The sequence below is a fragment of the Venturia canescens genome, chromosome 5 (assembly GCF_019457755.1).
Source record: "Venturia canescens isolate UGA chromosome 5, ASM1945775v1, whole genome shotgun sequence".
In the NCBI taxonomy this organism is placed as follows: Eukaryota; Metazoa; Arthropoda; class Insecta; order Hymenoptera; family Ichneumonidae; genus Venturia; species Venturia canescens.
Window position 1 is genome coordinate 12,792,380 of NC_057425.1, and position 14,646 is coordinate 12,807,025.

A 14,646-nucleotide genomic window follows, 5' to 3' on the forward strand; every position below is an offset into this window, starting at 1 on the left:
AAAAAAAAACAAAAAAAAACAGAGTAAGACAAAATTAAAATAAAATAACAATTAAATAAAATAGTAAAATAATAAATAGTAACCCAATAATAACACCAAGCAATTGAGAGAGAGAGAGAGAGAGAGAAGAATATTATTTCGGGAGAGAAAATCTTGCACGGAGAAAACGAATTCGTTTCGTGTAGCGAGGAATATATTATTTTTCAAGATTTTTTTAAGTATTTAGCCACCGATTACAAAGAGCATAGTATTTTTTGAATTTTCCAATTTTTCCTTGCTTGAATTCTAAACAGCTCTATGTGGATAGCAAAAAGTGATGCACGTGCGAGAACTATATTTCGTTTTGTTTTCGAGTGTTCTTAATCGTGTCAGACTAGCACTTACTGAAAAGTGAAAATATATTGTAAATCACAAATTTTCACTGTCAGCATAGTTAATTCTATACTATACTTTACGATATAAACATTTCAAGTGACTGGAAAGATTTTTTACTATGCTTATAAAGAAAAAGACTCTTGAGTCTTTTGAATAAAAGGTATATGGGTATTACTATGGTGAATAGAACAATCCTTATTACTGCTCTTCGAATAAAACATTTTATTTGAGCAATTTTACCGTTCGTTTGCAATGGTAAGCCTAGGGAAGAAAAAACCAAGCACATACTTCGAAAGTACAAACATCGAGGAGACGATTTATGCGCTTTATCATTGGAAAATAGAATGCTTTTCGAATCGTGGATTTAAAAAAAAAATGGACCTCAAAAATTGCTGCCTTTTTGCTTTTTATTTTGGAAAAACCTAATGAAAAAAAGAGTTTCAGCCAAATTTAAATGGCACCATTAAAAAGAGCGACCTTGAAAATATTCGACAAGGTAGCTCACGAATTTTTTCAATAGTGAGTAATCCCCTAGAATAGGGTACGTATATGCGAAACGTGTTTTCTGGGCGTTAAAGAATTTTCAGTCTCATTTTCTCTGCGCGGCTGCGAAGGATCGAAACGAAATTTCGCATGGATCTGCTCCCACGTGCGGAGACTTCGACGCTTCGAATGGCCGAACAAGCACGACTCAGCGATGAGACGAGCATGGAGTTTTTGTTTTTTTCTACAATCTTCATAAGTGCGTCGACTCGTCGTGGTTTTAACGCTCGTTCTCATCCTCCTGAGAATTTATACTCACGAATCCTTATTCCCATAGAGAGACACACGTCATTTCGTACGGCTTCGCCTGGCGCATGAATAATAAACCGGGGGAAGGCCGTCACTTCCGGTCTCGTGATATTCGCGTCCCTCTCAAATCTCCCGGCTCCTGCGCTTCGCCATTTATTTCCACACATGCCTTGAAACCCGCTAGCACAGATTGTGCTCGTCTCTCGATGTCTCCGCAACGATATTCCTCGTTTGATTTTTTCACCGAACGCAATCGCTGCGACTGATGATCGCTCAATGCAGCCGCAGCGTTGATCTCTCGATCGCAACCTTCGTGTCCCCCCTCACTTTCGCTGACATTCGAAATGAAATTATTGCGGAGACGATAAATCTTTATCGTACACGGAGCAGTTATCGCGCGAGATCAATCAACCGCGTGCGATGATTTAGAGGAACAAAAAACCAGCGGATCTCCATTCCTGACCCACGCTACAAAGCCTCCTCCATTCTCATACACACGCGCGCGTCTCTGCGTGGTGGCGACTCAAAGTTAAGATTGACGGGTGTGGAGGATTGTACATGCACGCGTGGAAGAAATAGTGTTTAAATTTTCGTACTCGAAGCACGTAGACGAGCCACCACCACCGTCTCCCGTCCATCCCGCGTGTATAGAGCGACGGTGTGTCCGCTCACGTGTCATAATGACGGAAAATCTATGCTTCACGGTGCAGGCTTCATTCACTCTCAATATGAATTTTAACGAGCGTAGCCGCCTCCGAAAACGTCGATCTACGAAGTCGCGGTCGCGTCCACTTTTCCTGCATTATTTCACGGTGTATATTATTTATTGCAAAATATTTTAACCGCCTCTAGAATCGCTATTCGTCGTAACGGACGTCAAGTTTTACGTGGAGAATGATCGATGGAGCGTTGGCTTGCGAAAAACGTTTGTGATCGATGGTTTTTACTGTAATTTCAATCGACAGCAATGTTGGATGATTTCGGATGGATACGCAGTCCCCGCGAAGCGTCCGCGAAACTGAGATGCTTCAACAGAATTTGACTGACGACCACGACACTGAAGTTTCCAACGTTGGAGTCCAGCGAAATGAACGAAAAAAACGTTTCTAATTCACCAATTTTTTATTTCACGAATCGTTGGTGCAGCTTGAAAAACTACGAATCGGAAATTTGGCAGGGAACAAAATAGGAGAATTACTGGAATTATTGGAGAGTTTTTTTCGATCATTTCGTTGGACTCCAACGTTGGAAACTTCAGCGTCATCTGACGACCTCCGTCGTAACGAAAGCGTTACAATTCAACGTAAAATAATAATTTCCCGTGGACTTTGAGTTCTAAATATGTTCGTCCGTGCCCACGAAATTCCTCGATTCTACACGCGCGTGTGTCGTAAATCACGCGTCTCGCTGTATGCAACGTGTGCCGCAGCGGACGATAATTCGTAACGCGGAAATGCAAATGAGAAGTGGATTCTCCCACAATAATGCATTAATGTTACGCTCCAAGTATAAATGTTTCGTGAAAAAATATAAAAAACACTGTACGAGTTCTCGTTTTCCATATGCAAATTTCCCATGCGCTCTTTTTAACTTCAATGAAATTTGTCACAAAAAGTGTTCCCCTTAGCCGCGAGTAATAGTTTTTACGAGCACGTTTAAGAATTTATTCTTTTACCAAACTCCCCACGAGAAGCGTTTCACTCTTTTGTACAAGTTTTCTCATTTTTTTCCCTTCGTTCTTTATTTTTCCCATGCAAGAGAGAGGATCCGTGCCCCGAGTATGGGAATCCTCCGCATGGATTTCCCAGCCCACATCCTTCCATACCCGTGTATCCAGGCATTTTCTCTCGTTTGCTGCGCTGGCTGCTGTGCAGATGCATCTCATGCATTATTTATTATCGCATAAAAGACAATCCGTGGCTGCTGACTAGCTGCCCGAGCGTAGTATACACATGCATCGATAATCTTCAAAACTTCCTATGTAGCCTCGTCTCGCGCTCGCTCCCCGCAGTTAAACAACCTCTGCGGGCGAGAGATCGTTTGCAAATTCTCGGAGATCCGATATAAACAAGCTGAAATATTCATGACGGAAACGGGGGCTAATTACAATCGTTACCCCCCCTTATTATTTTTATCGCAAATTCTTTAATCTTCTTTTAATTATCAAGAGTTTATGGAATACTGACTGCGATTAGTATTCGAGAAGATAGTGGAGCCTCGGAGAGGTAGGAAATAATATAATAAAACGAAACCTAATGAAGGACTCATAAATTTCAGAGGTTTTATCAACTTTTTACACGCGTTATATTGAGCCTCGAAACTCTCCTCGTTTCTTGACGCACCGCGGTACACGCGGATACACGTAATAAATACATCGAACCTCCGAGATCTCAAGAGAGCCGAGTATCGTTTTCACATTCTCAGATGAAATTACAATAAAAATAATGCCTCACTTCATACGATACGTGCGCGCTCGACATCTTGTTTGTCCTTTCGAGACAGATCCTATCGCAACACACTCGCTTGTCACATGCAGTATATCCATGTTCCTTGTTACGCACCGACCTAATCATCGAATAAGGCATTTAAAACTAGGCCAGTGAAGCAAACGCGCGTCAAAAGTTTGACGACGCACAAAAGACCGGTCGCTTAGGTGATATCGAAACGTCGGTTATTGTGTTCAAATTTATAGTTTCGTGTCACCGCGTCCACATTTCGTATACATACAAAAAATGCATGGATTTTTCATTCTCTTTTGCATAAAAAGTCCGAGATTAACCGGAATATCAGAAAAACCAGCAGCAGCAACGACGTCGATTATTTTTTCTAATATATTTCAAAAACAAAGTATTTTGGGCGCATCGAAACGAATAAGACACTTTTTTCACGAAATTGGACTCGATGCGCGTGACTATTTTTTAACCGATTGCGAAACTCCATCGTTATAGGGCCTTATATGTGATATAAGCGCGGTCGTCTAATGCTTGAACCTTTAAACGCGATTATCTCAGAATCGTGTTTTTGAAAAATACCTTTTCGATGGACACGATTACTAAAAACTATTAATCCGATCCATACCAAATTTATACCACTTATTTATTACAATTATAGCTAGGGCTTGGACGAAGGATTTCGTATTTTGTTGGAAAAAAAATTGTAACACAAAAACCGAAAATTTGGCACCCCAAAAAATGAATTTTTTTTAAATCAACATTTTTACAAATCCTCCGTCCAGACTCAAGCTATTATTATAATAAAAAAGTGGTATAAATTTGATACGGACCGGATTCATAGTTTTTAAGTTATCATGACCACCGGAACTGGTGCTCAAAAAAAGGTGCTACCGTAACACAGCTGGGGTTGCGCCATTTTCAGAAATTTTTTTATGAAAAAAATTGTACGAGTACATGAACATATGTACTAACTTCTTGTCGATAAAAAAAAATCAAGAAAATGACGTTTTCTCGCCCGCCACAAGTGCGTACATAAAGCCTTAAGATTTGTGCAGAGTCTAAACAAACTCGGCTCACCGCGCGTTCGTTTCTCGAATCGACAGAAATTTTTCTTCCTTTCCTCTCTTATCTTCCAAACATGGCACGTCGCAATGCACTCCGCTCAGTAATAATGAGAACTGCAGTAGCAAAGAAAACAAGGTCAGGAGGGAGAGCGAGCACAGAAGTAGATTTTTACGCAGTCTCGCTCGTTCCCATTGATCCCGCCATTAATCTTATCTCTCAATGGTCTTTAGAAACCGGAAATATGTATCTTCGTGCTATCGTCACAGACCGTAATGCCCCGATCGTGATCCGATGATATGGGAATTTCGATTGATCGAAAATGTTCTCGTGATGAAGTTTTGAGATTTCACGATTTCCTTTGGGGGGGGGGGGGGGGGGATAACGACGACGAGGAAAATGCTTTTGGAACGACATTTGTTTGCTGGTTTTTTTGACGCATCATTATCTTTCGGCTCTAAACCAAACGCTTGTGTTCTGCTGCGACTGCGTTCGATGCCTCAATCGCTTGACTTTAAAACTCACAATTTCTGTAGTAAAAGCAATTTTTAGTAAGAAAAATGACTTGGGCAGTCTGCACGCAGGTCAATGTTCCATAAAAGAATATCTCGAGATTTGAACTTTTTAGCTGATTCCAGCTCCACATTAATCTGAATTCGATTCTTCAATGAAAAACTCGTGAATTTTGTTTCTAAACGTTCATTTTTTTATTGATTTAATTGCAGTTCTGGCCACTTTCGTGATTGCCATTCACGATGCCGTCGACAGTGCCAGTCACTCGAGCGTCGCGGAGCAACATCGAGAGGCTTATTTCAACGGTTCGGCGATCCTCAAGCTTGCCTCGACAGTCTCGGTCCACAGACACAGTGGCTTGAGCTTTCGCACGTGCGACGGAGGTAGATTATTCACGCAAAAGTTCAACGGCGACCGAATAAGCCTCGAGGTAAACCCCGAGGGTTTGTTGTTCGTCGCACATGTCGACAACCAGCGATACGACGCCAAGTTGAACGCTAAATTGTTGAACAACGCTTGGCACACTGTAAATTTACTGTTCAGGCTTGGAAACCTCACTTTGAACGCGGCTGGACACACGCAGGTATTCAACTATTTTTACAAACATTTTTTCGTGGATTAAAAAAAAAAAAAAAAAAAAAAAAAATTGTTTGTCGAACCGAGTCCATCTTGTTGCGAAAGAATTTGGTTCGACGCACTTCTCTCGTTGATGCAGCTAAGCAATTAGCATGCTTAGCTGCACCGTCGACCATTTTTTAACTCGTTTCAGCATTTACCAATCATTTTTTTTTATCAGGAATATTTTGCTGCCCGAGTCAAGCTAAATACTTCGGTTTAGAGAAACGAAATTTGTTTGAAAATTCGTTGATATCGCAAAATTTCTTGTTGGCTCAACAAATCGAGGCGAACGAAATAAAACTTGCGCGACACTGAAGTCTGTAACGTTGGAGTCCAAGGAAATGAATGGAAAAAACATTATATTTGTAATTCGCCAATTTATTATTTTACGAATTGGAATAATTCGAGAGTTTTCTTACATCATTTTGTCGGACTCCGACGTTCCAAACTCCAGCGTCACTAAAACTACTTTTTGATCCTACTTTTGCTCAACCATATTTTTGAGGTAAAATGAAAACAATTCGAGCCAACGAGTGTTCGAAGCAACCGAATTTTCGTCGAGCTCACCATTTTTTTACCACATTTTTTTGAATATTTTTTTGACAAATATTCATTTGAAAAATCTCATTTTGGCGAGTGAAAATGTGTACGAAGGTAAGCAAACTATGGAGTTTGAATAAATCGATTCTTTCGAACGGATCAGGTGGTCGCCAATGCAACCTACAACTCAGCGATTCTGATGCTTCCCGATCGAGACAGCAACAGTTCGTTGATCGTCGGCGAGGGTTTCAAGGGTTGTATACTTCAAGGTCCAGGAATATTGTTCAACGACACAGTGAACTCGGGTGCTGTGTTCGGAGCTTGTCCATTGAACACCAGAGGATGTGAGTAAACGATTCGACGAAAACGATTTCGAATAGATTCGAACTCTTTCGAGGAATGAAACAGTGAAAATAAAATAGGTTAGAAGAATCGAATGACTCGGGTCAAAATAGTCGCTTCGTTTTTATTCGCTACTCGAAACAAATCTCACCGGCAAAGTCGTCGAGTCAAGAAGAAAAAAATAATAAAGTTTCATCAGCGAACGCGTCACCAGTTTTACTTCAGCCTCAAATAGACAAGGCCAGAAAATAAAAATTACTCGTACCAGAAGTTTTTTGCATTCTTCGATTATCGCGATGAGTCATCCAAGCTCACCTCTTAACGACGAAAGCCATTGTCCAACTGTGACAGAAAATAGACTTTACGTGAATTCGTCACATATTTGAAAAATTCGATTCTTCAGACACGCTTACATCCATTATTTTAGCTCTCCGTGAAAAAAATGAACACGCTTTTATGTCGACGAATAGGGATTTTCAACTTTACATCGATATTTTCCAAGCTGAGAGACTAGCGGAAAGGTTATTTCGATTGCTCCAGTATTCTTTAGAATTGTCAGCCCAATCAGAAAATTGGGAAACTGAAATAATTGATTTCTCATCGTTCTCTAATCTCGTCGCTTATTGTCATTAACGTATATGCTCGTCTGCCAAAGCACGTGGACTGTCCATAGTTCGAACAGAAACAGCTTGAAGTTCGCCTCATTAAGTCACTCAACAATCCATCGTATCGCGAGAGTCTCATTAAATTCCCCAAATATTTTTTACCCTCTTTTTAACAAATTTTTCGAAAAACCGAGCGCAATTTCGGTGGTTTCTTTATAATCGTTTTCAAACCTCGCCCCATTTTCGATGCTGAAAATTCCATTTGTTTTGAGATTATGCAACACGATTGATCGATATTTATTAATTAACAAATGAGAGTTACGTAGAAAGCACCATTTTTCGTATTTTTTTTTTTTGTTTTTTTTTACACACCTTTGATTTTTTTATTTGCATTTTTTATTTTGACGGTGAATTAGAGTGTGTTCGTAGAATTAGGAATAAAGTAACGTATTTTATTCGGACAAACCGAAATATTGCGCTAAGCGAAAGTAACGTTTGACCTCAGGCTAAATCTCTCCCGCAGCGTCGCGTCGGATGCCTTAAAGCTACTTTTTCTTCTGCCATATGACGAAGCCAGTCGTCCCTCGAGTAGTTTTGCATGCTTCTGTCTGACTCTTTCAGGTGATCCGAACAGCGTCGGCGGACGTAGCGGGTCATCCGACACGACAACGGATTACTGTCATCACGAGCCATGCATGATGCACGGTAAATGCGTTTCCCGACAGGATCGTTACGAGTGCCACTGTTACGCTCGATATTCCGGGAACAACTGCCAGCTCGACAATGGTAGAATTTTTAATACGACGAGCAGACGATATTAATAGTGGGAATAATGTATTTTCTTCAAGTATTGACGTTTGTAAATATTCTGGCGAGGGGGAACACTTTTGAAAATATTTTACAATGTTGAACGACGTTACAACACTTTCTACGCACGATTTATCCTACTTTCGATTATCAAATTAGTTACGCTCTCTGTACGAGCACGTTTACTGGCAGTGGTGTTTTAAAAGTCTGTAGATTCGTTGTTCAGAAGTTGCTAAGAAATATAATCCCAGTTTATTCTTTCATTTTCACTCTCCTTTAGCTCGAATTTCAGGCTTTTCTCGTCTGCATGCGTTTATCCTCAAAATCGCCGCTTTTTTCTTCTTTCCTGTCTGCTTTGTAATTTGTGAAAAAATGCTGTTTTGCTTGGCTCGTCGTTTCCACAGAGTCGAAAACGTACTGAATCTCGAGTCGGGGACAGCCAACTTCGGTGTTGGTTCTTCCACAGTCAATTTACTCAAATATCGTAATTCCAATTTCATCAACTCACGATACGAATAATGTTTTATTATTTTCTTGTAATCGGCTGAAAAACTTTGGAGTTTGACTTTACTGTAAAATCGTTCACTTTTTTTCATACCAAGCAACGCATCATTGTCATCATTTGTTTTGAACTTTGGTTAACGACCCTCCAAATTGATCACCAAAAGCTTGGTCCGTAATCAGGAAAACGTCGAAGAATTTTCATTGCATGGAGTTTGACTTGAACACACATTTCCATGATTCTCTTGATTGTTGTTTCATCAAAAACTCATTATTCGTGAACGAAAATTCCCTGGCAGTGGAATATTTGAATTTTTTTATTAATCAGACTAAAAATCTGTGCCCCAGTTACGATCTTTCCCAACCACACATTAACAACATTTTTACGTTTTTTTTGGTGCTGGTGTTTGCCTTGGAGTTGATCGTTTGTAGCTGAGCAATATCTAAACATGCAAAGCTTCATGTAAAACTTGATTAACTTGGTACTATATCCGGAAGAAATGAGGAGAACAAACAGATTTGACTAATAATTTTAAAAAATGTTTATTCAGGTCCACCGTGCTCGAGCAACCCTTGCAAAAATAGCGGGACTTGCGTGGAAGATTCAAAAGGAGATTTCACTTGTACGTGCCCGCACGGTTATACAGGCGCCCTTTGCGAATCTCAACTCGGTGTTCGCCTTTGCGAGAATAATCCCTGCAAAAACAAGGGTTCGTGCGTCGCCCTAACCGACAGTGATTATCGCTGTCATTGTGCGCCAGGATGGAGTGGAAAACAATGTGAAATTAATATCAACGAGTGCGGATCGAATCCTTGTCAAAATGGAGGAATTTGCTCCGATGGAATAAACAATTACACTTGTAGATGCGAGAGAACAGGGTATAAAGACCATTCACTATTTTTCTATAAAATGCAAAATATTTTATTGCCACGCGCCATTGAATTTGTATCGTTGAATCAAAAATATCTGCTTCGATTCACATCATTGTTGAAAAATGATGCACAAAGAAAAAGTTTATGTTTTCCTACATGGAATGGCACTGGCAAACACGATTTTTGAGCATTCGTCAACGCTGATTCATTCTTGCAAAAAAAATATGTAAAATGAGGCTGTTGAAAAACTAAAACATTCATTACTTCCCAGACTTTAATCAAATCAATTATTACTCGCTTTTGGAAGAGGAAATTACAATTTTTTCTTCAAAAGTTTGTTTTCTTGGTTCGTGAATATCGTGCTTTCGTTATATGGGTCCTGATAACGACTTTCAAATCTATGTTTCCATACACAAAAAATGCAATTGAATGTTGATACAGCGCAACCATGGGAACTGTTTTTTTTTTTCATATACCGAGAAAAATAGCCATTTTAATACTTGTTCATTCTATTTTATCACTGTAACGTCTTTTTATAATGGCTCTGGAAAAAAAAAGTGCTGCAAATTCGATAAATGACAAGAAATCTGTAATTAAGTAACGTAAAAATGAAGAAATAAAATCTCAAAAGAATCGTTATCCTGAATTGAAAAGAAAGTTTGAAACCCCGGACTGAGAAATTCCTTGGATTTGACTCTTGTAATTTTGTTGTTTTCTTTAGATACGAGGGGACGCATTGCGAAATAAATATCGACGAGTGCGTGGACAATCCTTGCTTGAACAATGGAACTTGCTTCGATAATTATGGAGGCTACGTTTGCACCTGTCCAGAAGGATTCGAGGGTCAAAATTGTGAGTTCAACCTGAACGAGTGTCTCTCAGCACCGTGTTTAAAGGGTGGAATTTGCGTGGATGAGGTTGGCTCCTACCATTGCAAATGTCCACACGGATACACGGGAAAAAATTGTGAAAACAGTATTCGAGGCCAGTGCGAAAATGCTGCTTGTCCATCGAACAGTATTTGTCTCGAAGTTTCTTCGGGCTTGCAATGCGTCTGTAAACCTGGATTTATGGGAAACCCACCGAATTGCACCATCAATTTCTGCGCCGGGAATCCTTGCTCGAACGGTGGCACGTGCACCAGCGACACCAACGGATACAATTGCACGTGCCCGCCTGGCTGGAAAGGTACTCCACGTTCTCCAATTTTCATTTAAAAAAAACATCAATCATCGCGACAATTCGAGCCAAAAAAATTCTGTTCGACGAAATCATTGGCTGCTCTGATGGAGAACAAAATAGCTTCAAGGAGAATTTTGCTACTCAAAGATATTAGTTTTGAACCGTCTGTAGAAAAAAAAATAGAATTATTCACAAGAGATCGTTACTGATTGGCGTGAAATTGGATCAGAGAGTTTTGAATTTTTCATCATTTCGTAGAACGTTGATTACCCCATGATAATGGTCTTCCATCAATGCCTCGCAGGGTTTCCAATGATTTCGTTGGATTCGAATATTTCTCGTCCATTTTATCATCACGTTCAGCTGCAAATTCGACTAACCGTCCCATCGATAAATGTGAATTATTATGCAAAGTACTGTGCATGTTGTTTTCGTTAATGGGAATGTTGAAGCATCATTATCATCTCACAATCCATGTTAAGTGTTTCGTGCGTGTTTGTTTTGCCTTCCTTCGTTTGACGAAAATGCAGGACAAAATTGTCACGTTCCCGCCTCCGATTGGTGTTCCGCTTGTTACAACGGTGGTTCATGCGTCGAAACGATTTATGGAATAATGTGCCAATGTCCGAGATTCTGGACCGGACCGCAGTGCAAAGATCCCGTAACGTGTCGTGATCTTCCTTGCAAGCAAGCAACAGCTTGTCACGATTATGTGAGTCGGTGTTTCCTGTGCTTTTGTCATCTCTGCTCGCTTTTCCACTGGTTACAATTTTTTTTTCAAAGGGTTCAAAAGAAAACGTGGGAAAGTTTATCACCAACTTTTGACATTTTATTTTTATTTTTGACAATGCGAAAAATTCAGTTTTTGTCAAATAAAATGAACCCTACTGACTGATTTTTGCAAATGTTTCGACGCTATTTTTTTCATTGTGGCTTCCATCCTGCGCTTCCAAATTTAGCCGCGTGGTTATTACTGCAACTGCGAGCCCGGATGGACAGGACCGGAGTGCTCGATCGACATCGACGAGTGCACGAGCGATCCCTGCCGCAACGGAGGAATATGCATCGATCATATCAACAGTTACTACTGCCAATGCCTTCCTGGCTACACGGGTAATTAAAACCTTCATCGAGAAAAGAAATAAGATGAAAAGTTGCGGTTTTGCTTGTGTTTGCGCTTTGGATGTTGTCTTTCATTGACATTTCTCATTCGCCAGGCTCAATATTGTGATCACGATCATTTTAACAACTTTTCCATTGAAAAAATTCACTAAAAAAACATTAATAATGTGCCATACAATTTTCTCCACGGATTTCTATCCACAGAAAGTTTATTTCATGAGCATTTGTTCGAGCAGGAAAAAATTGTCAAATTAACGTCGACGAGTGTCTTTCGGAGCCCTGTCAAAACGGTGGAACCTGCATCGACGGTGCGAATGGCTACACGTGCAACTGCACTCAGGATTTCATGGGCAACAATTGCGAGCTCGAGTACGACGCTTGCGCCAAAAGTCCTTGTCAAAACAATGGCACTTGTACGCCACTTACATCCCGCTCTAGACGCGAATTCATCTGTCAATGTCCACCGGGCTACGAAGGAAAAACCTGCGACATCGATGTCGACGATTGCAAAGACGTCATTTGTCCCAACGACAAAGTTTGCGTCGATGGCGTCGCCGGTTGGGAATGCAAATGCAAAGACGGCTACAAGGAACCCAACTGCACTGCCGTTCGATCGCTCTCTCATGATCCTTGTCTCACGAATCCTTGCGTCAATGGAACTTGCCGTAGTCTTGGTGATCACGGTTTCAAGTGCAACTGCTACGAAGGGTTCGAAGGTAAATTTTACCATCCAGGATTTCCATTTCAGTACTTGACCGAAATTGAAGTCCTCGTCAACGGAAATTAATCTGAGAACCTCTTCGAATTCATGAGTCGAAACTTCCCACAAAATACACACGAAGAATAATTTATAAATAGTCAGAAGAAAACCCCAACGAGCTCATTTTTATGTCAAAACGCCAATTTTCCAATCGTGGGCTAAACGAAGATTCGATAATTGCCAACGTTCAATATTGAAACAATCTGCTAAATCGTATTTTCAATTATTTTGAATAACTCCAGCGTTCCTCTAATAACGAGAAGTCAGGTTAAACAAGAAATGTATTTTTGCAGGTCAACTTTGCGACACTGACATTGACGAGTGCGCGGTTCTGGGTAACGCATCGTGCAACTATGGAATTTGCATAAACACCGTGGGAAGTTACAACTGTTTTTGTCGTCCTGGTTACTCCGGAGATCACTGTGACATCGACATAAACGAGTGTCTTTGTGGGCCTTGTGAGAATAACGCAACCTGCGTCGATAAAGTTAACGCGTTCGAGTGTATTTGTCTCGAGGGTTACACTAACAAAACCTGTAACGTCGATATCGACGAGTGCGCTAGTAATCCGTGCCTAAATAACGCGGCCTGCATCGACCAAATAGCGGCTTACGCTTGCGTGTGTGCTGAAGGTTTTACCGGACAGAACTGTGAAACAAACATCGACGACTGCAACCCCCAACCTTGTATGAACCACGGTCTGTGCATCGACGGGATACACAATTACACTTGCGACTGCACCGACACCGGATTTCAAGGCTTTCACTGTGAGAACAATATCGACGATTGTCTGTCGAATCCTTGCGTCAACGAAGCTGTCTGTATCGACGAAGTCAAAACTTACAAGTGCCAATGTTATCCCGGTTACACAGGACAAAATTGTGAGATCGATATCGACGAATGCGACAGTTCACCCTGTCAATACAATGGCACGTGCCTCGAAAGATCCAATCAGGAATTGTACAAGAGCGAAGCTCGCACGCTGCCAGCCATCTTCACGCAGAATTTCAGTTACGCTAATGCAAGCGGGTAAGCAGACTCGGACGATACTTCCGAAGTTATGGATTATTTTCGCTCGCTCTTTTCCGACTCTTATCAATTTGAGCATTTTTTTTATGGATTCAAAGTCGAATCAGTTTTTTTGAATTCAGAATAAAGCTCCAAGTCGTCGCATGATTCATGCCGAATCTTTCAATAGAAATAGAAAAATGAAAATTGAAGAGGTTCACGTGTATTTGCCAGCTTTTGATGTGAATTTAGTATGTAATCAAGTTAAGCAACGAAAATAAATATCTAGCAGGATAGAATCAAAAGTTAAATAAGAGATTCCTTCAAAAACAATCGTTTTAACAAATGTGACAATTCAGTGTCGAATGAAAAAAAAAATATTTATGCTTAAATTTCCAGATACGAATGCCTGTGTGTACAAGGCCTGACAGGAAAAAATTGTGAAATAAACATAAACGAGTGCGAGAGCAGTCCTTGCATGGCGGGTTCCTGCGTCGACAGAATAGGCGGTTACACGTGTGAATGCGACGAGGGTTTCGAGGGCGATCATTGCGAGCACGATATCGACGAATGCAAGCGATACACGCCCTGCCAACATGGTACATGCACAGACGGTAGAGCTGATTACTTTTGTTCCTGCGAGCCTCAATACGGTGGAAAAAATTGTTCGGTCGAACTAATCGGCTGCCAAAGCAATGCCTGCCAAAACGGTGGCACTTGTTGGCCGTATCTTGTCAACGAAACCCAACACATGTTTAACTGCACGTGTCCTACTGGCTTCCACGGAGAAACTTGTCGCAACGTGAGTTCATTCATTAATTTATTGCTGCAATTGCTGCTAGACTCGAAGCCCGATTTATTGATCAATATTGCAAAAAAACAAATTTTTTACCTTCGTATTATTTCAATAATCAATTATTTAAAAGGTAATGGTAAAATAGTTTCGTTCGTCGAGAACCGGGACATTGATAATTAAAGAGGAAATTTAATGTCTTTTTAAACTTTTGATTATTTCCATGTTTACGTTATAAGAATCTGACAGGAGAAGAGGTGGGTGACACCTGATAAATGAATCAATTCATCAATTTGAGCA

The 14,646-nt window shown here is 40.5% G+C and overlaps 1 protein-coding gene across 6 annotated transcripts in view; it reads left to right on the forward strand.

Moving 5' to 3' along the window:
• Positions 1–14,646, forward strand: part of crb (crumbs) — a 50,549-nt gene that overhangs the window by 30,015 nt on the left and 5,888 nt on the right. For 2 of the 6 annotated variants that reach the window (XM_043418690.1, XM_043418691.1), the window contains 11 exons: positions 5,408–5,778; positions 6,517–6,697; positions 7,922–8,086; positions 9,160–9,487; positions 10,203–10,669; positions 11,194–11,375; positions 11,623–11,776; positions 12,022–12,501; positions 12,839–13,574; positions 13,953–14,355; positions 14,586–14,603. In XM_043418690.1, coding sequence (XP_043274625.1) covers positions 5,408–5,778; positions 6,517–6,697; positions 7,922–8,086; positions 9,160–9,487; positions 10,203–10,669; positions 11,194–11,375; positions 11,623–11,776; positions 12,022–12,501; positions 12,839–13,574; positions 13,953–14,355; positions 14,586–14,603 — 3,485 coding nt within the window. The remainder of the gene's footprint in view (positions 1–5,407; positions 5,779–6,516; positions 6,698–7,921; positions 8,087–9,159; positions 9,488–10,202; positions 10,670–11,193; positions 11,376–11,622; positions 11,777–12,021; positions 12,502–12,838; positions 13,575–13,952; positions 14,356–14,585; positions 14,604–14,646) is intronic. The other 4 variants (XM_043418692.1, XM_043418694.1, XM_043418695.1 and 1 more) reach the window with 4 other exon arrangements.